At 38.8% G+C, this 27,232-nt stretch overlaps 2 protein-coding genes across 6 annotated transcripts in view; one reads left to right on the forward strand and one right to left on the reverse strand.

Annotated features, from left to right (window-relative positions):
* Positions 1-27,232, forward strand: part of LOC112157183 (B-cell receptor CD22) — an 821,740-nt gene that overhangs the window by 495,303 nt on the left and 299,205 nt on the right. The window lies entirely within an intron of this gene.
* The window catches only part of LOC112157180 (alpha-1,6-mannosylglycoprotein 6-beta-N-acetylglucosaminyltransferase B), a 186,345-nt gene that overhangs the window by 43,026 nt on the left and 116,087 nt on the right, over positions 1-27,232 (reverse strand). The window contains exons 9-13 of one of the 3 annotated variants that reach the window (XM_024289780.2): positions 15,028-15,159; positions 8,165-8,298; positions 7,122-7,252; positions 5,260-5,265; positions 853-1,008 (exon numbers count right to left, since the gene is read on the reverse strand). In XM_024289780.2, coding sequence (XP_024145548.1) covers positions 853-1,008; positions 5,260-5,265; positions 7,122-7,252; positions 8,165-8,298; positions 15,028-15,159 — 559 coding nt within the window. Of the gene's footprint in view, positions 1-852; positions 1,012-5,259; positions 5,266-7,121; positions 7,253-8,164; positions 8,299-15,027; positions 15,160-27,232 lie in introns of all 3 variants that reach the window. The other 2 variants (XM_024289779.2, XM_024289781.2) reach the window with 2 other exon arrangements.

The raw sequence follows: 27,232 nt of genomic DNA on the forward strand, positions 1-27,232 counted from the left end.
AAACCTGTTTCTCTTAGGTATGTGGATGGGGGGAGGGAGCAGAACTGTGTGCTGTCGTACAACCTAGATCTAATTTGCAATTTGAAGATCATTAAATGCATCAAAAAGGAATCAAACGCCCCCCCCCCATGTCACCAATTTTAAGTAAAAAAAATAAAATTTAAAAGTAAAAACAAATATTTCATGTGGACTCTTCCTGAGCGAGATTCGAACCCATGACCTTCTGAATGTGAGTCCGCAGCCATAACCACTTGACCGTCTAGTGGCGGAATCTGGAATGCATGTCAAACTTAAATTTAAACATGACATTCTGCATTGCGAAATCAGGAAGTCATTGTTGATGGTTTAAAGGCATTTGTCTGTGTTAAAAAATTTCTTTCACCTGCATTGAACAGTTTTGAGGTAAAAATAACATTTAAAAGTAAAAACAAATATTTCATGTGGACTCTGCATTGGGAAATCAGGAAGTCATTGTTGATGGTTTTAAGCATCAAAAATGGATCAACCCCCATGTCACCAGTTTGTCATTTATTGTATTTGTCTGTGTTAAAAATACTTCTTTCACATGCAAATTTAAACCTTACAATCTGCATTGCGAAATCAGGAAGTCATTGTTGATGGTTTAAGGTGATCACCACAACACTACTTTGAGAAGGGGAGGGGGGCATTGCAGCAGAAGCTGAAAGTTCCAGGGATTCTAGTGTTAAAGCTCCTATTGCACAGGAAAACATCCTAAAAAATAGATTTACTGCTTAGTTACCCTTAAAGTGCAGAATGTCTGCAGATGCTTTCCCTCCTTCAGCAGGATGGGAGAGCAGACCAAAGCTGGTGTTCTGGTGTTCAGTCTCTTACCTTGGCCTTGCGGAGGAGCTGCTGCAGCTCGTGCTGCGGCAGCAGACCGTGGTTCTTCACATAAGCTGGGACTTCAGGAGGTCTCTGGGTTTCATAGTAGACTGTACCATGAACCTCCATGTATCTGTGGAGGATTTCCAGGAAACTCTCCTTGCCCTGCTGGAAGACCAAAGTTAGAGGTTAATAAAGGATGTTTGTTGATTTTCTGCTACAGGCGTATTTTAAATCCTGCATATATATGCTATTTTTCCAAAATAAAAGATGAATTCTTGTTGGATGAAACTTAAAAACGCACAGTTGGAAAAAATATTTTCTGCTTTGATATTCATTTTCTGCCAAAAAACAAATAAAGTTCACATTTCAGTCATATAGATCAGCTATGGCCCGCGGGCCGAATCCTGCCCTCCTCCACATTTGATCCGGCCCCCCAAACTGTTTTGGCTAAACTAGACATGTTTCCAGTTTTTTAGGTTAATTTGGCATTTAGCTAATATTTCAGCTACATGCTAAATGTTTTGGCTAATTTAGGCTTTCAGTTCTTTAGGCTAATTTGGAGTTTAGCTAATATTTCAGCTACATGTTAGCTGTTTTGGCTAAATGAAACATGTTTCCAGTTTTTTAAGCTAGATTGGCATTTAGCTTATATTTCAGCTACATGCTGGCACTTTTGACAAATTTAATTTTTTTCTGTTTTTTTAAGGCTAATTTGGAGTTTAGCTAATGTTTTAGCTTTATGCTAGCTGTTTTGGCCAAATTTTTTTTTTCCATTTTTTTAGGCTAATTTGGTATTTAGCTAATATTTCAGCTACATGGTAGCTGTTTTGGCTAATTATGGCTTTTTTTAGTTTTTTGGCTATTTTGAAGTTTAGCTAATATTTTAGCTACATGCTAGCTGTTTTAGCTAATTTAGATTTTTTTGAGTTTTTTCAGCTAATTTGGCACTAATATTTTAGCAAGCTATCAGCTTCAGCATTTTCAGCTATCAGCTTCAGTGCTTTTAGGAATCAATTTAAGCATCTTCAGCTATTTATAATTAGCAGGTAATGCGTTACATCTAGTTTTTAAAATGTTTTAGTATTATTTTGTTTGTTATCTTACAGAAATGAATTATTAAAAATTTGATTAAGTGTGGCTTTCTGGAAAAACATACATCTTTACGTTTCGTCTGTGATTGCTACTTTTTCTTCTACAAACCGACCCACCCCCCCATCAGAGGAGACAACAGTCATGTGGCCCTCACAAGAAAATATTTGGGGACCCCTAAAATAGATGACACAAAAACAGCCCAGTTGCCTTTAAAGCTTCACTTTTACTGTATTGGAAAACAAAAACAATCCAAACATTCAGTTCTTCCAGTTTTCTGTTTGTTAGATCAGATCTATATTGAGCAAACAGGAATCTGAAAACAAACAAAAGCACTTTTTTTTTTCATCTTTTCAGGTTTGAAGTTTATCTGCTGCAGATTTAATTTTGCCGAAAGCGAGATGATGGTCTGGAATGAAAACGGCTCATAAATATTTTGATCGCCGTACATGAGTTAACACTCATAAACACTCTGAACCTTGTAGCCCGCTTGTTGATTTACTGGAGGGAATGTTTGCCCTTCAAGTAACAAAATGCAGAAGCAGACTAATGTGTAATATTTACAGGTACAGATGATCTTTGAAGGAAAAACAAATGGAGAAAAAAAAATCTGATGAGTGTGAGTGTGAGCCTCACAGCGCTTATTTAAAATGTTTGGAAACAGAAAAAAGCGAATCATTAAAGGAGGATTTCTTGGTACTTTGAAAACTGATAAACTAAACTCAGAAAACGAGTTTCTTCTGATCCTCCACTACTACTTTATATAATAGGATAAAAGTTTGAAACAATAATGAAAAGCAGCTTTTTAAATAATTAATGTGTGTTTTCCTTCAGATAGCATACAAAACTAAGAGTTTATCTTCTAAAAGTCTAAGCAGTGACATCCAAAATGATTCTAAAACTTGTAAAAACGTAATCTGACTTCCTGAACTCCAGTCCTCAGGGTCCTCAGATGCTTTTATTGTTTTTCAGTTAAAACACACCTTACTTCCTCTAAAGACTGCTGTCGTCCAGCTTGTGTGGAGCTTCATGATGCAATAAATGCAGTTTATTTAAAGTCTTATCGTCCGGTTCACACCGGACGTTTTTTTAAGAAATGTTTGGTCAAAGATTATGGCAAGCCTTTTTATTGTACTTTTGCCATTACAGTTAGCCTTAAAACAGCCTGATATCAAGGATATGGATTAAATGATAAAGGCTTGCCATAAAAGATGTCTAATTGACATTTATCTGGATCCTGCTTTGACAACTAATTGATGTGGTAAATATGTTGGATAGTATGGCTTTGGATATACAATCAGCAAGAATGATAATCTTCTCCACTATGATGTTTCAGTCGCAAATGATGTGGGGGATTTTTGCGCTTTTGCGGATTTTCCAGTATGTTGCAATATATTTCTGTTTTGTAATTGAACCTTGATATGTTCTGTGGGTCACCTGTAAGACATGTACAGGTTTGTTCATTTTTAGCCCACAAACAGCCCGTATCCCCCTTAAGGCTTAAGTAGGGTAACCTGGAAAGGCTGACCCTGAGAAACCCTCAGATAAGTTACTCATCCTAAATACATGTTGTTTCAGTTTAAAGCAAATTTTAGAAGAGGAAACTATACCCTTTTTTCAAAACGTTATTTTTACATGTACATACAGTAATAGCTGTTTTTTTTTCTCAAATTAAGGATCTGAATTCATGTTCAACAGGAAAAAACATCCATTTGCTTTTCATTCACCACAATAAAAGCCCCCCTTCCTGTGGTTGAGAAGGTTAGAGGAACACTTTCAATGCGCTCAGCTTTCAAGGCTGAACATAATGCATTAAAGGACAAACCTCTGCTTTAATCATTCCACAAACAAAACCGAATCACACAAATAGAGTCTAAGTGCACACACCCCCTCCGCCCCCTCCGCCCACCGCCGAACACCCTGTGGAGCGGTAACTGGGAGCTGCAGCGATCAATAGCTTCCTCTGTGAGGATTTTCCCAGCCAATTAGCAGATTAGCTCAAGCGCTAAGTGCAGGAGACAACGGCCATGAATTAGCAAGAGAAACACAGGTGGGTTCAGCTACAGATTTCAATAAGTTGATCCTACAACTCAGTCAGGGAGCAGTGGAGTGAGACCGGCATGGCAGAACACAGTCCTGGCCCATTAGACTACCATCTAGATTTGGTTTGGTAATTCACCTTGTAAAAGAAAGAAATAACATGGAATCTAAAACATGCCTTAATCTTAATTGAAAATGACTTTAAAACAGAACATTTTGTAGTTTTTATTTCAAACCTGTTGTTGTTGTTCTCATTTTAGAACCATTTTCATCAATGGGTTGATGTCCCTCAGAGAAAAACTTAGGAAAATGATATGATCATGTGGTGTTGGAATAATCGGGAAAATGACTGTCCAACTTGGAAATCAGACTTAAATATATAATAAAAAATAAAAGGTAATCTTACCAATTTTAACGAAAATTGTGTACAATATTTTTTTTTATAAATGTCCTCTCTGGTTGTATTTGTTTTTCTCTCAGATTGTTAAAAAAATCAAAGATGCAAAATCCTGCACAGCTGCTTCCCCAAACTCCTGTGGATTATATTAAATGAGTCATTTATTTCTCTCTTAGACGAAAGTTACACGTTCCTCATTGAATTCTACTTGTTTGATTTTGAAGGTAATAATGATTTTATTCTTCTAATTTATGCTAATGCTAGCAATAGCTTTGGCTATGAGACGTGGAGCTGCATTAGATGTTTTCTGACCAGTTAAAGTTGCTTACATTTCTGTGTTCACAAAACCACTAAAACAGAGCTAAAATAATACAGTTTCAGCGTCTCTTATTCCTTAAAATACTCCGTAAATGGTTCCATCTTCCTTCTCAGTTACAGCTTTCAGCGGAGCAGCCATCAGTGTGTGAACGTGTGAATGGATCTTTGACTGTGAAGCACTTTGACCCTTCAAAGAAGGTAGAAAAGCTCTATATAAGTGTACACCATCTACCATGTCGCCGTTTTGGCTCTAGAAAACGGTAATTGTAGATATGGACACTCCAACAGAATGGCGACGGCCAATATTGAGCACAAAGTTGTGAGTTTATTAAAACGTAAACTTACACCTTGGTTCAAATGAAAATGTGGTTGGCAGAACTGAATAAAAAAATAAAAAACAGCATTTTAAAAACAACGATTGGGGGTTCAGTAGTTAGAAATTCCACTAACAGAAGCAACTCTATTAAGTTTATAGGATACGACTGAGTGAAAACACTGCGTAATATGTCTAAGCGAAAATGATCTTTTGATTGACTAAATGGATAGAAAAAGACAAAACAGACTCTTACCTGAAGCTGAAGGACAAAGAGCCGCGAGGAATTAGAAGCAGCAGAAAGAAAGAAAAAGTCAATCCACCTCCAGTCTGTAGCAGAGTACATAGTTATGCTTCCATAAACCCTCCAGACCTTCTCCATGAACTGAGATGCCGTTCAGACACACAGAGGCGAGTAATTGAAATCTTTATCAGTTTAAAACACAAATTGTCAAAGAAATAAAATCTAAATCCAGATTCACACTGTAGCATTTAGACGTATGGAAGCGTTTGTGACTCATAATTCAAAATAAGTTTTCATTTTCACAATGTAACTGCATTACTTGTCTCTTAAATAAAATGAAAAAGCAATTCTCCAAACAGCTTTTTTTGTCTTTTGTTTTTTAAAAAAAAACACTAGTTAACTGTAGATGAAAAGATCAATCTCAGCTTTGAGCTTGTTTTTTCCTTCTCTTCCTTCCCTTTCCCCTTTTCTCAATATAAATAAATGAGAGCGGCATGTCATTTGCCGATAGCACAGACCAAAGCAGAGGAGGAGCACTGATGTCATCCGTCTCTTAAAATTATGTCACAGAATGAGAGTTGTTGATTAAGAAATGAAACCGCCGTTTGGAGAATAGCTTTTTCGCTGTATTTAAAAGACAAGTAGTGCAATTACATTCTGAAAATGGAAAAGCATTTCTGTTAATCGATTTTATTATCAAACTTGATATTTCTAAATGAATTTTGGTACAAATTTACTGAGGAACTTTTTGAAAATGAAATGTCAAATGACATTTTCTTTGTCATTTTAATTAAGTTACAGAATGAGCGGATTTGAAGAAGAAATAGCCATTCGGAGAATTGCTTTTTCATTTTATTTAAGAGACAAGTAATGCAGTTAAATTGTGAAAATGAAAAAACATTTCCAGTATTGACTTTTATTTTGAATTATGAGTCACAGATGCTTCTATATTACATGCTACAAAAACTTCAAGATTTGCATCAAAATTGGCAAAAATGCAAATTATTATTATTATGTTGTTTACAATCAAACAAATGAACGTCTGTGTTCTTTGCTGTCATTTTTTAACATGTACCAAACATCTTTAATCTCATCAAAGATCGGATTAGAATTAAACAGTGTACATGGACCTGAAAAACCTGATCTGATGAAAACAAGCGCTTACATCTGCCCCACTTTTGATCGGAATAAATCATTTTGACATGCGCAGAAGTATCAAAAATACTGGAAACGGTTGTAGATGAAGAAATGATGAGTTCTGCTGTAAACAAATATGGCTGCTGTTAGCACAGAGCGTACTTTTATAGTTATTATCGTTATCTTTTTTTAACGTGATTATTCACACATATCTTTCTAAGATCCTACTTTTTCATCTGCTCCTGATGCACAACCAGCTGAATACAGCTCAGCGGCCCTGTGGTAGAGTGTCCGCCTTGAGTCTGGAAGGTTGTGAGTTCAAATCTGGGCTGAGTCATACCGATTATACCAGTGCCTCCCTGCTTGACACTCAGCATTTAGGGGTTGGATTGGGGGTTAAACTGAGTGTGTCTGCCGCTCACCCCTCCCCCAGGGGAGGAGCCAAATGTGAAGATCAAATTTCACACAGATGGGCGTGTAACAACATCTGGAACTTTAGCTTTAAAGAAATACTTAGAATTGCAATTTTGAGTGTAATTTTCTTCATACATGTCCTCCATCATCAGAAAAACGTCACAAGTAGATGTTTTAAAAAAACGGTTTTAATTGGAGCGGGTCTTTATGTTTTTATCATGCTTCCATACAAAAGGTCTATAGTTTTTTATCATCCCCTCAGCATTCACACTGTATTTTTTTAAATAAATAGAAGTATCAAAATAAATTCTTGGTGTGAGCACCTTCCACATGCTGGCCTCCTTCCCGTACACCACGGCCATGTTGTTGACCTTGTTCTGCTGGATGCTCCTCTTCTCCGTGTCGTTCAGCTCCTCCGACACGAAGCCCATGAAGGAGTTGTCGGGCGTGTGAGCTGCGTGGGTGTGAGTGAGGGTTAGTGGAGGCGGGAAAGTGATGAGCGGAGCGAGCGATCCGCACAAAGACAAGAAGGAAAAGACTTTTACTGCCAGTGAGGGAATGAGAGGAAAGCCAGAGAAGCAGCACGATAACAGCGAGCGGCGGAGTTCAGCGGCTCGCTGACTGTGATTATTGCCTCTCTAAGTATTATAAATAGTGACTGTCTGAGAGCCAGCTGCTGCTGGCTATGGAGGCTCCTAATACAAGGATTTATGCACTGAAATGGGTTAAGTTCTGCCTGTGATTTCAAGGACTTTCAAAGGATCACTGGTGTGCTCCTTTCCCTGCTCCTGACATTTCTTTACATTTGTTTTTACATTTAAGTCCTTATTTGGCGCCACAAATTGAATGCACACATAAATGGTGTCCCCACTGTTCCCCACAACCATGAAGGTTGAGTTACTCATTATAACTTTACACAATGTGGAGCTGCCTGTCTGAAAGTGAGCGGTTTTATGTAGATGTAATGATCCTCCTGCTGGGCGCCGGCTAAATAACTCTGTCGGGTTGAGACTCGCTAGTCAGTGTTTCTGTTGTGAAGTGAGGAGACAGACAGCCATGAGGGCAGATCAGACATATTTGGTAACATCTAACACCAAACAGAGAAAATACAGAACAGGTAAAGCTTCAAGGGAAGCTGCAGGCGGCGGCGGCGGCTGAAAATAGCAGCATCAAACACATTGCTCCAAATTAATGTGAGCCTGGAGCGAGACCTGTCAAAGAAAGTGAAAAGACTGGCTTGAAGTCATTTTAGCATATTTAGAGAACTGTCTGCTGATGACAGGTCTGCGTGTTCGTGCGTGTGTGAAAAGCAGAAGAGATCAGAGCGTTTTCTTTTTGGTGAAGACACAGAGAGGGCGGGGCTTACGGAACATGGTCATGTACTGTCTGGAGTTCAGGTTCCAGTAGCCCCAGTTGGTCCGGTAGCCGTGAAGCGTTGCGTACTCCTCGTGGTTGTAAGCCGGCTCCGTCCCAAACGTGTCGATCACTCTTATGTGACACCTGAGGACACAGCCAATCAGAACAGGTGTGAACATGAGTACAAGAATCAAGACAACTGAAGCAACGATGGAGACGCCTGAACGGGACTGTCTATGACAGAGGTCTGCAACCTGAGGCTCCACATCCACATGTGGTTCTTTTACCTAGTAGCTCATTGGTTGAAGAAAAATGAAATAAGTTCTTTTTAAAAGTACTAAATTATCACTGATTTCATTTAGATTACCTAACTTTATCCGTTTATGGCTGAGGTGCATCTGGAAGTAAGATAAACCAGGTTTTTACATCCCTTTGCTTAGAATGAATGCATAGATTTCAAGTCACCAGAGACCTAAGATATAACCAGAGAAAATGTCATTTTTGTCTTGAGCTGTTTGAAACCTTTCATAGGAGTGCATTAGCTCCACTGGGGGATCCTGTCTGGAACATGGAGTCTTTTATTTTGAAAGGACTTCATGCAAACTTATGTCAAAAGTAAAACAGAAAAAAACAATTTCACATTTTTAGAAAAATCCCTGTTTGTCTTTACATTTTTGTTTTATTAAATAAAAAAATCATATTTATTATAAAAGCAAGAAATCAAAGCAGTATCACATCATCCAAAAGGGTAAGTTAAGACTTTGTGGCTCCAACTTGGTTTTGTTTACTAAGAAAAAGGTCCAATTGGCTCTTTTACCGCTAAATGTTGCAGACCCCTGATCTATAAGAACTGGGCGGAGAGGCCCCGCCCTCCTGGTGTTCCAAACAGGAAGTGGCACCAAGAAACCAAAACCAAAAATAAAGACTTCTATAGAGAAATAAGCAGCTGTTACTCGGTCATTCTATTGGTCAGAAGAACCATTCTTGCTCTGACTCCTTCTTTTTCTGTAAACATTTTCTTAATAATCCTAAAATTTTCACGATTTTCAAGTTATTCAAGTTGAACTGACCAATCGGATGACCCAATAACAGTGGGTGGAGCCTGCTTTCTCACCCTCCCACCCTACTCTCTAACTACTAAAAACCCATATAGTGCTCTAGATTTACACAAAATCAACTTCAGGGTTAATTTTCAATTAGATTTATTTCTTTTAAGACAATAAATCTTATAAAATCATTGAAAAAAAATTGCATTTTAAGATATATCTTTACTGAAATAAGTATTTTTTCCTTCCCTTAATATTTTTAAGGTGAAGTTTTATTAGTGTGAAAGGAGGAATCAGACTGTGAGCTTTTACTTTTACGGGTAAACATTTCAAATCTGTCCAATCTAAGATTAATGCCAGAAACCAATAATTGACATATTTCTAGTTTGCTGTTTTTTGCTGTTTCTGCCAGAAAGAAAACGTTTGGCTGCTGGCCTGATGGAGCAAACAGACACTTCTGTGGTTCTTCATCCAATGAGTCAAAAATCATCCACTTTCACAGTTTTATTTTCTCAAAACTACGGATCTGTTTATATTTTATAATCATTTTATTCAAAAATCAAACCGAGACATTGAGATAAATTTCCTTTTTCACAACAAGACAGTCATCCTAATCCATGAAGAGAACTCATTCTGAATGTAGCTTCATTTTTAGTTATTCGGTTTATTGCAAATAATAATAAACTGGTGTTTTTCACTATTTCATTTTGATGCACCAAGAACATTTAGAGAGCAAATCTTTAATATTTTCACCATGAGTTGTCTGCCATCATGTTGAAACCACTTCTTCTTTTTGTTTTCTGCTTTGTCCTTTTGGCTTATCGTTCCAAAATTAAATCAAAACGGGGAGTTTGAATTTGGATCTATGCTGTATTAAGTCTCATCACAGCCACATATCCGTGTTTCCTCCATGATTTTATTCCCCAGATAAGCCCCGCCCTCGAGGGACTGAAGCGGCGGTGGGTCTTAGAGTCAGAGCGGCTGATCAGAATATCTATTGGAGGATCAGTCAGGGGCTAATCTGGGTTAAGCGGCTATTGCCCCGGGGTAAAGAAAAGAGCAGCCGGAGAGTTTTTACAGGCGGCCAGTCGGGGTTAGACTTCACAGATTTAACTAAATATGCATTTATGTTACGGTTTGTACTTTAATTTAATTTATAACTGGAATAAAAATATTGATATTGGTACAGAGTAACACTCCTAATAGAGTTTTTTAAAGAAGACGGTACTGTTTGCATGTGAGGTAACGTGAGAGCAAGTTCAAGAATCACATGTCCGCTGTGTACGTGGCATCACAAGTGCTTCACAATACGCTTATCACATGTGCGACAATGCTACGTTCCATTTGTATGAGGTGGTCACACGAGCCTCAAGGGGACTGCAAGACACACCTGTGCTCCCCTTAAAGGGGAGAATCAACTTACTGAGCTTTTAAGTGTATAATGTTTATTTCTCACTTTAGACAACCTTAAAACGGTATTTTGATCCTCACATTGTGACGTCACAAAGTGAGGAACAGCCCCTTCCAGGAAGAGTCTGCGCTGCCAGCTCCACCCCCAGGCTAATGCTGCGTTCACGCTGACTGTGATTTACGCGGTAGAAGCGGCCAGTTTCAATGTTAAATCAACGTCACAGATGCGAATTGAGGACCTGCAGCGCGATTTGAGCGGCAGAGTTCAAAAATCGGAATTCTGGCAGCTCGCGGCATTGCATCTATCAATCATGAACTCAGCTTTAGGCACGCGATGATTACAGGGTAGAAAACAAATCCAAGGCCAGTGTCTTGAGCTTCCATCTAACTTTTTAACCCGCAGGGTGATTGGATTTCCAGAGCTTGTCCGGCTACTGCTGGGCAAAGCCAGGATACACTCTGAACAGATCGCCAGCTTTCACACTCGCGGCCTGCAGCACTTGGCTCCTGGGAGCCAGCGGCACTAACTGCTGCTGTGGGGTGTGGAGGCTGCCAGCTCGGGCTTCATAAACTTTAAGAAAAAAGGTTCCCTAATCTCATTTATGTTTTTATTTTTCCAATCCGAGTTTATGTGGGACAGTTTTCAAACTCAGTCACAGAGACACAGAAACACAGCAGAAGCGGCTGTCATACAGACACAGCCCCCGGAGTGAGATAGAAACCCCGGGTTAAGAAAAAATCTCTGAATGATCATATAAACCCAAGAAGACGTGATTACTGATGTTTTTTTTACAACTTTTCGCAATAAATAAACCTGATTGCTCAACATAATCCTAGAGATAAACACAGACACCACTCCAAGTAGCGATCAGGCTAAAAACATTAGCTGGTTGCTCCTCCCACACGCGGCCGCAGCATTAAGCTAGGAACACATTTTTGACAGGCGGCGAGCAGCGAATTTGTTGCACGGCAAATAGGGAGGCGGGCCACGCGAATTTGTCACGCAAAACGCTTTCGTTTTATATGCACAATTTGCAACCCTTCTTTGCAAAAGTTTGTCAAAATGCAGACAAGCTGCTGAGACCAATTTTAGGTTGATGTCATGGAAGGAGTGAAAGGCGGAGCCTCAGAGATCGAGATGTTTTACTCCCAGGTAGGAAAAGGAGCTCGCAAAAATAACTCATGTTTCATTAAAATTCATTTTTTAATGTGCTAAAGGTAATTTATTATGCAATATATGGATTTAGTTTACTCTGTAAGGCAAAGAATAGCATGATATAGGCCTTTTAAGATACGGCTACTCGTCTTTACGACCCGGAAAACCCAAAACCCGACATCACCCGTATAGGAGCACGGGACTAAGCCTTAAGGTGGTCAGTTCTTGCTTAAGGAGGCCGTCTCAGGGAATTAGATCCAGCCTCATCAGAAATCAATTCACAGGTCCGGTCTTCTGATGCGAGGCTGCGATCTTACATGCATCCTCACAGTCACTGGACGCCGTGGAAGGCCTTACAGGGTGTTGAACAAGAGCAATAAATAAATATGGATGTTGGAGGGGACATAAAACAAAGGTAATTAAAAGGAGCTGAGAGGGGCAGAGCTGTGTGATTAATGAGTCTTTGCAGTGAACAAGACTGAATGAGAGCGTGCTGGATGAGAGCGGGCGGATGGATTTGTCATTGAACCATCCTGAACATCTGGGCTGTCTGGCACAGAAAAATGCATTTACCAGGAGCTTCAACAGGAAATAAATATTCAGGTTTCTTCAGGTTAATACCAGGTGTTCCTCCTCATCTGCCTCACTTCAAGTCTAATAACAGTTCAACAATCATTTCACCGCAAACTTCTGGAAGAACAAAAGACTCAGCTCCTACGAACACTAAAAAGTCACAACCAGTTATGGAAAGCAGAGATCCGGACCGCACAGCAGCCCTGCAGCGGAGAAATGCTGAACTCAGCAAGCAATTAGGTGACGACTGCTGGTTGGCTGTGGTGGAAAACGTGAGGCGCCGTGCAACAGCGAGCAAATGTAAGACAAGAGAAATGCTGGAAAAAAAAGCTCCTAGAGCAACAGAAATACCTTCTCTAGCTTATAATTGGATAAAAAAACTATGAAGCAGTCCTTTATAGATTTATCCCCAACATCTACTATTTCTGCTCTCCTTTGACATTCTCTTTTCTTCAGCATAATTATTGGTTTTTGTGAATTTGACAGGAACCCGAATATTCTGTTTTCATCTGCCCTCCTCTCTGCCATCAGCTTTCATGCTGGGAGCAAAAACAAGCTGAACGTGGTCGCAGACAAAGACTCCAATTTACAGACACGAGCAGAACTACAGGCTGGTTTTCTGGCACCAAAGAAATGAGGGAGAAGTCTTTACAGCAACATGAAAGATCCTTTTTTTAACTAGAAAAGTTTCATTACCTGCAATAATGCTGGTCTGAATGCTCTTTGCTGAAAGTAGTCACTTAAGATGATGAAACATTTTGCTGAAAATGGTGACGCAATTTACTTTCATTGCTGAAAGGATTTGCTGAAAGTGCAAAAGCTATTTGCAAAATATTACATTTGCTATAAAACTGGAAATTTTGAACAATGAAAGAGCACTGAAGTTGACCTACATTTCCTAAAATTCTGTAGTAAAATTGCTTAAAAATCACTAATACATGCCAATTTTGCTGAAATGTTTAGGGTGTTGCTAAAATATGAGCTAAACTCAAAATTAGCCCAAAAAACCTCAGTGGATGCTAAAGTAGCCAAAAAAGCTAGCTCATTGCTTAAATATTAGACAAACTACAAAATAGCCTAAAATTCTTGCAAACTAAATTAGTCAAAAACATTAGTATCTTGCTAAAATAGACGCTAAACTCTAAATGAGCCTAAAATCCCTTTAAACTAAATTAGGTAAAAATGTTAGGCTGTCGCTAAAATAGAAGCTAGACTCGAAACTAGCCTAAAAAACCTCAGTAGATAACAAATTATGCAACAAAAGTTAGCTTGTTGCTAAAATAGACGCTAAACTCCACATTAGCATACAAAAACCGCAGTAGATGCCAAATTAGCCAAAAAAGCTAACACATTATCTAAATTTTGGCTTAACCCCGAAATAGCCTATAATTTCCTCAGTGAATTAAATTAGTCAAAAAAGTTAGCCTGTTGCTAAAATAGATGCTAAACTCTAAATTAGCCTAAAATTCCTGTAAACTAAATTAGTTAAAAACGTTAGCCTGTTGCTAAAATTGAAGCTAACCTCTAAATAAGCCTATAAAACCTCAGTAGATTAAAAAATTGCTGAAAATATTAGCATGCTGCTAAAATATTAGCTAAACTCCAAATTTGCATACAAATCTTAGTGGATGCCAAATTAGCCAAAAAGCTAGCACATTACTTAAATACTAGCTAAACTCCAAAATAGCCTAAAATTCTTCACTAAACTATAATAATCAAAAACAGAATGTTGCTAAAATAGAAGCTAAACACTAAATTAGCCTAAAAAACTGCATAACAAATTAGTCAAAAATGTTAGCATGTTGCTAAATTATTAGCTAAACTCCATTTTATTTAATTACTATAAAGATGGAAACACAGCTGATGAATATGTTTAAAGGTTTGTTGCTAATCTACTAATAATTTCGACATTTGAAGACTTTCTCATTCATTTTCTATGGGGCATATTTTGCTTAATATTTCAAAAACTATAAAGTTTATGAATAACAAAATCACAAGCAGCAATGTTTTGAACGAGCTGAACTTTTTGATACCAAGATTGATGAAATCTCTCAAAATGTGATTGAGTTTTTACGTGCACAAAACGCTCTTAAAGGAGCAGGAGAATCACTTTCGTGTGAATTCTCACACAATTAACTCTGGCACTCCACATCCTCCCTCTTTGTTTCCTTTGGTTTCTTTTCTCCGTCTCATTACTTTCATGGCCTAATTTCTGAGCTTTTAAGTCCATGAGCTCACCGTTGCACCAGCAGAAAAACGACCATCTAATCCATGCAAATTGTTTCTGTTGTGGCGTCTGTGTGCAGCGGCCGTCCTGATGGAAGTGAGCCCAAGGCTGCAGGAGAACTGCAGTAATGAGCTGCGCGTGCGTTCGTTAGCGTCTCTTCTACTACAGTCTGTGTGGTTTTAAGAGCAGCACGGTGCAGAGTAACGGAGGTAAAACCGCTCTGCCATATCTTCAAAAATCATTTGTGTTGTTTTTTTTAATTTCTGCTCTTAATGATCCTTTAATAGGTTGGAAATGAGCGCTTGGAGGGAGAAGGAACATGAGTGAGTTTGTGAGATTTAACAAGCTGAGTGAGTTACAGACAGACAGCTGGAGGAGACAGGTACACCTTATTACCCCCATTAATTCATCTATAAACACTGCTAATGAACACACAGGTGAGCAGGTAAAGCTTCACTCACTTGTGTTTCTTGAGCGACAGCCCCATGTGCTGCTTCATCTGCTGCAGGCCGTGGTAGTCGGTGTAAATGAGGTCAAAGGGCAGCGGACCGGTGAGTGGACAGCTTCCTCTGCCAGGGGGCACGCCGAGGAACCTGCAACACACATTTAATCCGTTATGCAGGCAGAGTCGTAACAACAGCGAGAAAGGTGAAGCTGCACCCGACTGCATCTGTTATTCCCTCAGAAAACAACGATGGACTTTAGTTTTTGCTGCAGGCGGGTTAACATGTCAGGTCGGAGGAGTTCAGGTGTTGGGAGGTGGATGTCTGAATCCCACATGACTTCACACAGACATCAAAATCAGCTGAGTCCAAGTGTCCAACATGGTTGTATGGTAGATCAGAAGTCCTCAACCCCCGAGTTACCTTTATTTCTAATTGGATTCAGAAGGAAGTTTTATTTTGGAAAACTTCTGGATTCTCTCCACTAGATCCAACTCGATCATGTCAAAAATCCATCCATCAAACTTTAATGGTTCCTGCAAGAAATCTAGTGAACAGATAAAGTTTACAGCAGCTGCAGATAATCCACAGAGATGAAGATAAACTTTACCCTCAAAAGTTTAGGGAAACTGGAAGCTAAAAATAAAAGTGTGGACGCTCACTCCTGCCTTGTTCAGATCAGTCCGTAAAAGTTTCTGACTTTAAATCTGTCCTGAAAAGGTTGAAGATCCCTGATCTCGATTACAATGAACAATCTAACTGAAGGAGAAGATGTGAAGTTGTTTCAAGAGTTAGTTCATCGTATCAAACTACTGTAAATCCATTCATCCATTCACTTTAATTTGATTACTCTTAATTACACTTCATTAAACCATAAATCTATTTCTAGTCAAATCACGTGTTTATTAAAAAAGAAAACTCTGCTAAAACAGCGTCTCATGCAGCCACATTCAGCAGGGGTTTTGCTGTTGTTGCTGTGAGGATGGAAAACCAAATCTTCTATAATTGTCAGGTGTTGTTGACTTCAGCTCCTCCATCACCAGTAATTTAAGATTTTTGTTTTTACAAATCATTCCCACACAGTAACACCGACAGGAGATTTATTCTGTGTGGGAATATTGAGCTCTGACAGCTAACAGACGACAGAAACGCCTCCTTCAACATGAACCAACGCATGTCTGCACACGTCAGGAGTGTTGTGTCCTCTCAGGCTCAGAGGGAGGAACAGATGTCTCTGGTAATCTGATTACTATTGTCTTTGTGTTTAGTTAGAGTTGAACAGAATTTTATTTCAAGGTTTTTATGGAAATTTGGTTTGTGTTTTCCCATCTGCATTACAGTCCGCAGGAGGATTTACTGTATATACAACAGTCTGCTTTCTGACAGCATTAAAAAAAAAAAAAACTCCAATAAAAAGCGTCTTTTTGTGCTTTCAACATTTTCTTGTAGTCTTTTTCTTATAGTAGAAGATCTATTTAGAAATTTTACATTTAAAACTGGATTTCTGAGTATTTTTTTATTCAAATCGCTCTGGATCAGAAAACCGGATGCTAGAAAAAGCTCAGAATCATGAGAGAGCAACTGAAACTTCAAACTGGATCACAGAGAGACGGAAAAACCGCGAACGCCAGCTGTCCTTCAGAAGCACCTCCCACTGGAGGAGTGGTTTAAATAAAAGTGTTTCCTAAATAACTAGATGTAAAAGCACTCGAGTGAGAAAACCTCCATCACCTGTGAGGATGAAAAACAACCACGGTTGGTACAAAGTATGCAGAGGTTAATTCTTTGTGTTTACTCATCAGTTAAAACCAGATAAGAAAAAGTCTCCTTCTAACAGTGAACTGGAGAAATTCCCAACAGCTGTCATCAGAGGATTCCTTACAAAACCATGTTGAGATCAAGCAGATTCCCCATCGTTCCAGCCTCAATGGCCTTCATTAATGAAGGGTTTCTGTATCCAGGCTGGAGGGCAAATCCTGAGGCGAAAATCTGAAATCAGCCTTCAGTTGAAGCTTTTAATCTGCTTGCGTTGCTGCACGGCCGTAATCACAGAGGATCTAGACGAGCATCAACACTATCTGATGGGCTCCCAGCAGAAGATCTGCTTTGATAAGACTTGAGGGGAGGATTTCATCAAATCTCTCTTATTCAACTTCCATGGTAATTATCAAAAGCTGCGAGGGATTTCATGCTAAAATTCTGGCTCAAACGGTTCAAATAATACACTTCATTTAGCGGCTAGATTCTACTAAAGTCGTGGCATTAACAACTAAACCAATATGTGTGATAAAAACAGCTCTAACTGAATAGTTTTTTATAAAAATATGATCTTATTTAGAGGCTCATTATTGTTGCACATGAACATTTCTACAAAAGTGAAGAACTAAAACAGACATCGGCGACTTCAGAATTAACCAGATCCTCAGAGGAAGTTTCACTTTTTATAAAAGAGTAAAACTTCTCTTGTTGTTGTAGTTTTCATGGCGTTAAGATCGATGTTCCTCTGTGATGAAGGAGGAACATTTACTGAAGATAAAGATGACATCACAGCAGAATAAACTGTCCAAAATCGAGCTGGACCAAACTCTCCACTGGGGCTCAAAAATGTTTTTCAAATCCACAACTGAGACCATAACAGACATGTCGGACATCCAACGGAAGTTTTGAAATTATTATGGGATGGCCACAGTACCTACGGCTTGGCGGCCATTCTGTGATAAAGTGTAACATTTGTCGATTTTCTCACAATAAAAGACATAAAATTCACACACGTGGCGCCATTTTAAGTCTACAACCCCACTGAAGTTTTGTTGACCTTTGACCCTTGGGAACAGGCTGCCATCTTGAATTTTCCAAATACATCGTCTTTAGTATCTTTTACACCACATATGTCACAGTAATTCTACCTGACCCTCCAGGTCATTTTATTTTATTATTATTAATGACCCGACGTTATCTTGCATGATTTCTAACTTGTATAATTTTGACAAAATATATTTTTATGAAAAGTAAAATATTGAAATTAGGTTGAAGTTGATTTAATCTGGAATAATATTCCTGCATTTTTATCATTCATAATTATTCTAAAAAGTTAGTTTTGAAGTTTTAAAAATTGTCATTCTGATAGCTTTTTGGACTATTTTTGCATTTACTGAGAATTCTTTAGGTTATTTTGTAGTTAAGCTAATATTTCAGCTACATGCTAGCTGTTTTGGCTAACCTAAGTTGTTGCTTTTTAGTTTATCATGCTAATTTGGCATTTAGCTTATATTTTAACTGGCTATCAGCTTCAGTATTTTCAGTTGTTAGCTTCAATCATGTCAGCTACCATTTTCATCGACCAAATTCAGCTTACAGCATTCACACTAGCATCATCACAGGTAATGCTGTATATCTAGTTCATAATTATGTTAAAAAGTTATGTTTTTAAAGTTTTAAAACTGTAGTTTTAGAGTGTTCAATAAATATTTAACTTGTGTGGCTAGCGAGGTGTGTTTTGGATTTTAGCCATTTGTGCGATTGAGTTTGACACCCCTATTCTAGACATTTAAACTCCTCCAAGTTGTTATGATTTGTCATAACTCCTTGAGAATCCCTGGGAAACTACTTGGAAAAACTATTTGATGTAGAAGTTTGTAGATTTTGACGCTGGAAGGGTGTTGAGCTCACAAAAGTGGCGTTTCCCTGTTAATGGCATTTTTTCAATAGAACATTGGAAAAATTCAATGTGAATCCCTGGCTCAAGCTGAGTGAAACAACATGACTTATGAATAAATGTATTAAGAATGTGGGCGTGGCTATCAAAAAAACCTGTTACCATAGAAATCCGAAATGTTACTTTTACAGATTCCTCGAAAAATTACACCAAACTGTTCGTCATCACCAGGGGACCAAAACAGGAGATGTTTGCTATGGAGATAAACCAACAGAAAAGCTGCCATTAATAATAATAATAATAATAATAACAATACATTTATTTGTCACGCTGTGACCAGGGAGGCTGGGGCTGAGGGGAGGTGTAAGGGGCGTGTAGCTGCTCAGCCAATGAGGCGAAGGGGCGGGTACAAAGCCGCCTGAAGCTTTTATTTGAATTTCTTCATCTATTATGCTCAAGCGTTATGCCCTTTTTTTCTCCATTTTTATTTTTGAACAAGAATAACACCAAAAAAAATGACCAAGCAAACCTAAAAACAGCAAAAAAAGAAAGAATTCAAGTTATTCCACAATAAGAAAAAAATCCCAGATGAAATAAGGATGTTTAAATTTATACATTTACACATTTTTTTTTTCAATAAAAATGTTCTTGTTTTTATTTAAACAACAGAAATTCAAATACAGAGATTCAAAGTTTGGGATGGATTAAGTAAAACTAAAAGCTATTTTTTTTTTAAATACATTTGAAAGCTTAATAAAACCCACTGATGAATGTGTCACCAGAAATGGAGAAAAGGTTTAGACACTTCCCGTTCCAGAGCAGATTTTGGGGCAGTCCGTGCTGCTGCACCCTTTATACATCACAAACATGGCAGCCGTCCCAGACTGTGACAGAGCCATGCTCGGCTACGCTGGAGTCCAATTACCACAGGTTGTCTCATCTGCTGGCTGGTCACCGGCCTACCAGCTCTTTGAATGAAGGCTGCAGGAATGGACGCCAAATCTCCTCAGAACCAGATTTAATGCTCCACAAACCGAGGACGTGCACAGACATGAACGGGGAAGGCCATGTCCTAAAACTCTGTTTTCCTTCCTTTTTGTCAGATGGACCAACGTTTCCTTTGTGGTTCTGGACCAGAACTCAGAGAAGAGAAGACGTCATCTGAACAATGCAGGTAAACAAACTGTCTGGACCAAACAACCACATGTGAAAAAACAAAGTCAGAGTCAAAGGGACGAAAACTACACATAAAAAGTTGTCTAAATCATTTTTATAACATGTATTGCATTTGTTTTATTTGGTGTTTTAGAAAAAAATGTTTCCAGAAACCCAGAATTGTTTTTTTCTTGCTGCTTTGGTGCATTTGTTGAGTCCATCGATCCCCGTGGAGTCATTTGGCTGAATGTTTTCAGACCCAGAAAAGCAGAAAATGAGCAGTGAAAACAGCGTATTGATTATGTGGAACTAATGTCTGTTACTTTCCCCACACATGCAGGCAGCTGTGTGCAGCTGTTGTGTTTACAGAGTGTAAAAGACTTGATTTCATTCTGTCTCACCTCTTTATCGCTTGATTTGTGTCTTTCTTCAGGGTTTTGTGTAAACAGCAGCCGTAAAAATATACTCAGCGGCGGCTAAAGTTCAGATCTTTTTTCTTTAACTTTACCAATTTTTAAGTTATACTAAAATATGTAGATCATTTCAATTCTATATACTGTAACGCAGCAATCCTCGACTACCGGGCTGCAAACCGGAACCGTTCCGTGGGACAGTCAGTACTGGGCCAAAGAGGGAAAAGACAACCCTAACTACATTTTTTCAATTGTATTTGTAATCTGATTCTAAAAGAAGCTTTTATTTTGGAAAACTCCTCCAAATACATTGGTTGCTTTCTTTAAGTGGCCGCGCCTAAAGGTAAATTGTAGCTCACAAGCTAGCAAAGTTAACAAAACAAACATATTTGTAAAGTTTGTTTTTGGAGAAAACATTCAGTAAGGAAACATTCAACTTCAAAATAAAAGAAAGCTGTTTTTATTTAACAAACAAAAGAGTCTTTAATCCAAATATGGATTGATTGGCAAAGTTGTTCCCACAGACAAAATAATGCATTTATTTGTTTCTTTGGAACCCCATTACGATGTCGCTAGTCTTCCTGGAGTCTATGAGCATAAAACGCACAAAAACATCAAAGGATTTCACAAACTAATTAATAATATTTACATTACAAGCTAAAAACATTAAAATAAGTTCAAAACAAATTCATTTTTGTACCCATCATAACAATAACACATATATATCATAACAACAAATCATACAAATTGTTAGTTATTGTGAATGATCCATGTATGTTAGTTGTAAAATCTTTTTGTTGTTAATAAACTTCATCCTCCCAGAAAGTTGATTCCATGCAACAGAAAATCCAAAAAGAACAGTTTGTGTAAAACTGTTGGATCTTGAAAAAGGAACAATCACATCAGCTGACCTGACGAGTTTGATGCTGATGACAACACACATTACCAACAATTGTGGGCATTTTTTAAAGATGGTATAATGCATTAAGCACTGCAGACCAAGTTGTAATTTGTCTTTGCATATTATCAATTATGCATAATTTTCAGCAAGTGGCTCTAATGTTTGTTCATCCATCCATCTTCTTCTTGACCGCTTCTTCCCTTTCGGGGTCGCGGGGGTGCCGGAGCCTATCCCGGCTGCTGATGGGCGAAGGCGGGGTACACCCTGGACAGGTCGCCAGTCTGTCTCAGGGCCTCAATCACACACACATTCACTCTCACATTCACACCTAGGGACAATCTAGAGTCACCAATTAACCTATGAAGCATGTTTTTGGACGGTGGGAGGAAGCCGGAGTCCCCGGTGAAAACCCACGCATGCACGGGGAGAACATGCAAACTCCACACAGAAAGGTCCCAGCCGGGAGTCGAACCGGGGCCTTCTCGCTGTGAGGCAAGAGCGCTAACCACTTGCGCCACCGTGCAGCCCATGTTTGTTCAAACATGTTTATTATTATGGCTAGAAAACACCAGATTTAGTGAAAGTTTCTTTTTAATTTATTCGTCACACATTAAACATCAAACAATGCTAGAATAGAATAGAATAGAATAGAATAGAATAGAATAGAATAGAAAGCCTTTATTGTCCTAATACACGGTGTAATGAATATCAACCACAGTTCTCTTCAATGTGGACGGTTTCTTAAAGCGACTACATCGACCGCTAAAGCTAGTTGACGTCTGACAGGAATGAGTTAAGGGAAAATCTGTATCACATTTTAATGATTCCTTCCTGAAATCGAGTTAATAAATAAAGTTGAGAGCAGCTGAAGATCTTTTTACAGCAGATGAAGATAAACTTTACCCTCAAAAGTTAAGAGAAACTGGAAGCTTATAAAGAAAATCAGACGCTCCAACCTGGTACAGGGCAGTGAGTGAAAATGTGAAACCGGTTTGTGGCCTGAAACAGGTTGGAGACCAGTGCTGTAAAGGACTAGAGGCAGTCTCAGAACCAAGTCTGATCAGCAAAGATGATCATTTTCTTTAAAGACACGTTTCTTTGGCCCTACAGGAGCCCTGGTGGTTTATTTAAGCACACCTTAACCTCTTGAGATCCACATCACATTTAGATTTTATTACCAGACTAGTTAATTCTTAATAAGTGGAGTCTTGTGACCGCATGTTTAGACGGTAGCTCAAATATTAGCTCAGATCTGTAGAGGTTAACGTAAAGCTCAGAATTGGTCATAATGAGATGAACAGCCGTATCTGAGGCCGTTTTTTGAGTTTGATTATTGAAGTGATGTTAAACAACAGCAGGTCAGTACTGTTGGTTCAGGTAGTAAACGATGAGTGAGGTCAGCTCGATGTCCTCTTAAGGACAGATCTTTACGCTTTTGTGTTGATGGAGGATCTAATCAATGCAGTTAGTGGATGGTGTCAGTGAACAGAACAGGAGAAGTGATTAACAGAGGAGAGAAAATTGTTCTGATAATGAATTACTGAAAACAAAAATGTACCATGAGTGAATCAAATACTTGCTTTTCGATTATTTTTCTTTTTAATTTAATGCTTTTTTTGTTTTTCTCTGTTTGTCCTGAACATTTTCCCTTTGGTTCACCAAGCATGCTACAACCTTTGATATTTTTCTGCCTGGATCCACCCATAAAAGCAATTGTGACAAAGGGTGTTGGGAAAAATCGAATAGCCCAAAAATCGCGATATTTCATTTGCCGATACTTGTATCGATTTAAAATGCTGTAAAGATATTTATTTAATTATTTATGAGCATCCTTAAGTGTCTTATTTTGTTTTCGACCTAAACCCCTGACCACTAGTTGGCAACACAATGATTCTCTTTAAGCAGCTCTACACAAAACAGCAACAAGATGTTGTTGAACCAGCTTGAGATAAATGTTCAGTCAGCCTTGCAGCTTTTGTTGTAATGAGACATGTACTATTTAGTTTTTATTTGGGATGGGTACTGAACCGAAACTCTGTGCCATGTTGCTGACAGTATCTCAACAATGAATGGTGAATAAATACTCAGGATAGAGTGTTTTTCTTCGTCAAAATCGTAAAAAAAAGTAGTGATGAATTGTCCTCATACAGACAAGAGAAATATCACGATATGCATCGTATTGTGAGACACATATAATATGTATCATATTGTGAGACGCGTATCGCATTATACATTCTATTGTGAGACGCGTATCACGATATGCATCATATTACAAGACGTATATTGCAATATGTATCCTATTGTAAGATTTGTATCGTGATATGTATCATATTGTGAGACACATATCGCGATATTCATTATATTGTGATATGTATAATATTGTGAGTTGCATATCTTGATATGTATCATATTGTAAGATTTGTATCACGATATGTATCCTGTTGAAAGATTCGTATTGCGATATGTATCGTATTGTGAGATGCGTATTGTGATATATATCGTTTTGTGGGACACGTATCACGATATCTGTCATATTGTGAGATGTGTATTGAGATATATATCATAGTGTGAGATGTATTGTATCACCAGACTCTTGCTAACAGACCCCTTGTTGCGATTAAGGCTTTAGGTAATTTCAGGAAAGGTTGCAACCCATGAGATCTTAGAATCTGACATCACTGGAAGTTTTTGTTGATGTTCCAAAATCCTTCCTGTGTCTGTGTGTGCTTGACTATTAAAAAAATACCACTCCAGGAAAAATCCCTGCCATCAACTCTAATGGTATGTGGACTCCCTCACACAAACCCCACAAAATAACCCAAAGATCAGCGGGTTCATCTGCTCCCACGCCTGGCTTTTGCGTCTCTTTAAAGCCTTGTAAATTGGCTGTGTACACATACAAACACATTTGCATTGCCTGCACCCCCCCCCCTCTCTCTCTGGGATGTAATCTGTGTGTTTGCTGAGAAGGACCTCTTCCTGAGACACATGCAAACACTCAGAGACACGTTTCCAGATACCTGCATGCACACAAACAGCCAGAACACAGACATGTGTGGCAGAGGCGGCTGACGGGCCCCAGTTATCAGCCACGGCAGGGTGTACCAGATAAGGGCGCCGCCAGGCATCATAAACACCAGTGCGCCCAGACTGAGGGATGAATCACACATGAAAGGCGGAAGAGGAAAGACTTCAACATCCATGTCGGTGGGAAATAAAATTCCTTGAAGAAGAGCTGCAGAGAGGCGGTGAATCGAGGCGAGAAGTTTCTGGTTTGCTGACTGACTGACAGAAAAAAAAATCCTGAACAGGAAAGGAAAATAGGACAGTTTTACCTCCAGAGCCTGTCAGATAAAGACATTTACTCTCACAGACACATACATCCTGAGCATCCTTACAAAAACAGAGCGCCGGGCTTCGTCCCTGAAGACATCCGGCTCCTTTCCCTGCGTCAGCAACTTCTGATCTAATCTCACTAAATCAAGAAAAATAGGAGGCAGCATTGCTCACGACGGGGCAAGTCAGGGGAATTGTAATGCCCACCCCCCCAGGTGTGACACCGCCCAGCACACACAGACATACGATCCAGCATATGCTAGGGAAGGGGTAAGCACAGCAGATGTATACATCATCCTGCTCTCCCACATGGCCGCATCAGAAAAATCCGGTTTGCAACCTGCCTCCGGCGCAACGCAGAAGACACGCCTGAGTCAAGCGATGGAGCCGGCAGATGCTTCTCACTCAAGTGTGAAACCAACACACGGCTGTGTACCAACAAACACATGCAGATCGCCTGAGGGTCCAGAGCCGTCCTCACAAGGAGGAGGGACCTCATTACCATCACAGCACTGACAGGAGTGAACTTTAGAGATGTTGACCATCGACCTTCCAGAGCAGCAACTCGTCTGCCTGAACGAGTTCAAGCTCACAGCACAACTCTGAATCCCAAAGAGCAAGACGACATCTCAGGAACTTAAAGATCCAGAACAATGAAAATAAATCGTGTTTTAACACTTTTGGCATTTATTTCTGGGTATTTCTTCATTCAAACATTGTAAGCAGACAACAAATAAGTGCTGTTGGTATTGGTATTTGCAGAGTTGTAAAGAGTACCTGAAAACTATACTTGAGTAAAAGTACAGATACATTACTGTGAAAATTACTCTATTGCAAGTTACAAGACACCAATTCCAATAATACTTGAGTAAAAGTTTGAAAGTATCCAACTTTGAAAGAACTTAAGTATTTTACTCGTACTGAAAACAAAAAACTTTATTTCCTAATATTTATGGAAATGAAATTTAACACCTCAATGTTTCAAAATGACAGAACAAAAAGTCAGACTCTTCTTGGAAGGGGCTGTTCTTCCACGTACACCTGTATGTGAGGACTCGCTCTCTCTCAGGTAATGGGAGGGGCCTGTGTTAACCTGCTAGCTAAACTGGCTCAGAGAGCAGGGTTAGAGGTTTAAATCGATACAAATATTCAGGGTGAATGGAGCTAAATTCTGCTTTAAGGTTGTTTTTCTTTTTGTAAGGAATTAACATTTGAATGCATTTAAAAGCTTAAAAAATTGGATTTTGCATAATATAGATACTTGAAAAAAACAACAGGAATGTTTTTAAAATAGATCAGAAGATGATCTGTGTGTAAAAAGTTCAAATTTAAAGTCAAATGAAACGCGTGTTTTTCACAAACAACACAGGCTGCTCATAAAAGCCTTTAAAAACCAGGAGGAACTCAGTCAGACCTTTTTACAGTCAATGCCTGAATATTCACTGATCTATAAACGATTAGCCGACGAACTTTACTTCTACTTTAGGATATCGTCGAATCTAAAGCCCAACGCTGCATTATTTATGGCCAAAAAGTCGTTCGATCAGATGGATTTTAGCCCAAAGAAAAACACATTCGGCAGGAATTAGAGTAAAAAAAATCTAAGATCAACCAGTAAGAAGCAATTACTTTTTAATCGACCTTTTAATTGGTTTTTGCTTCTGAAATTAATTAGTTTACTAATGTTACTTTTGCTGACAGATGGAGTTAGTTTATTAAAAGCTGTAGGTTTTTTTCCACACAAAAGAACTTCATCCAAACCAGTTAAAAACAAACCTGTTCGTCAGCCTTCAGACAGATTTTGAATCGGATTGTTTGTCATTCGATTCTGTTTATTTACACAGAACCATTTCACGACGCAGGAGGTTTCAAGTCGCTGAAGACAATTCAAACCATAAAACAATCAAATTCATTTAATTTACCCAAGATTACAGTAACTTAAAGGAATTATTCCAGAAGGACCAAAAAGTTGTTTAACAAGAAATATGTATTAATACAAGCAAGGTAAGTCTGCAGGATATTAGAATGATGACAGGAATCACAATTATATGAGGAAAATTAAAATAAATAAATTTCACATTAATTGGTTTGGTTTTTGTCAAGTAATTTCAGTAATAAAAACAAAGAAAAAACTAGTTTGATTAATTGGCTAAAAAGGAAAAGAGAAAATGTACGTAATCCCTCAGGTTGATTTTTACATCAACTTTGAGAAACTGCAGAGTCAGACTGAATTTAAAACAGTCAAATATTGATGAGACAGTCACTTTAAAAAAGGAGATATTTCTTTCTATGCATTGAGAAGCTTTATTCTTTTTGGAGCAGCTGAATTGGGTGTAACTCCGTGTCAAAACACATCCCGCTGACGCCTTTTTTCCTTGAGCGCCTGCTGGAGCAGTTATTGAGCAGAAACACTAGAGAAAAGAACTGTCAAGACGCCTCTCAGGTTCCGTTCTGTCACTTGAATGTGCCGTGTCATCTGCAGACACACCGAGGGGAGTGAGGAAGAACCACAAACAGAAGTATCTGTTCAGACCGAGTGGAATCCACTCTATTCCTCATTCAGTTTTAGGTCTGGCTGCTTTAAACGGACAATTTTCTCCGGCAGAGGGCAAAGAAACGTGTGCTTTGATTAGATAGGCGGCCCCTCGAAGCCTTCATCAGGTCAAGACATCGACCATCACACCGTGTAAGGCTTTATTCAAAAGCATCCACATGGGGGGGTGACCCGCTGGGGCGCTGCAGGTTTTTGGGTTGTCTGGACCC

The sequence above is a fragment of the Oryzias melastigma genome, linkage group LG1 (genome assembly GCF_002922805.2).
Source record: "Oryzias melastigma strain HK-1 linkage group LG1, ASM292280v2, whole genome shotgun sequence".
Lineage (NCBI taxonomy): Eukaryota > Metazoa > Chordata > Actinopteri > Beloniformes > Adrianichthyidae > Oryzias > Oryzias melastigma.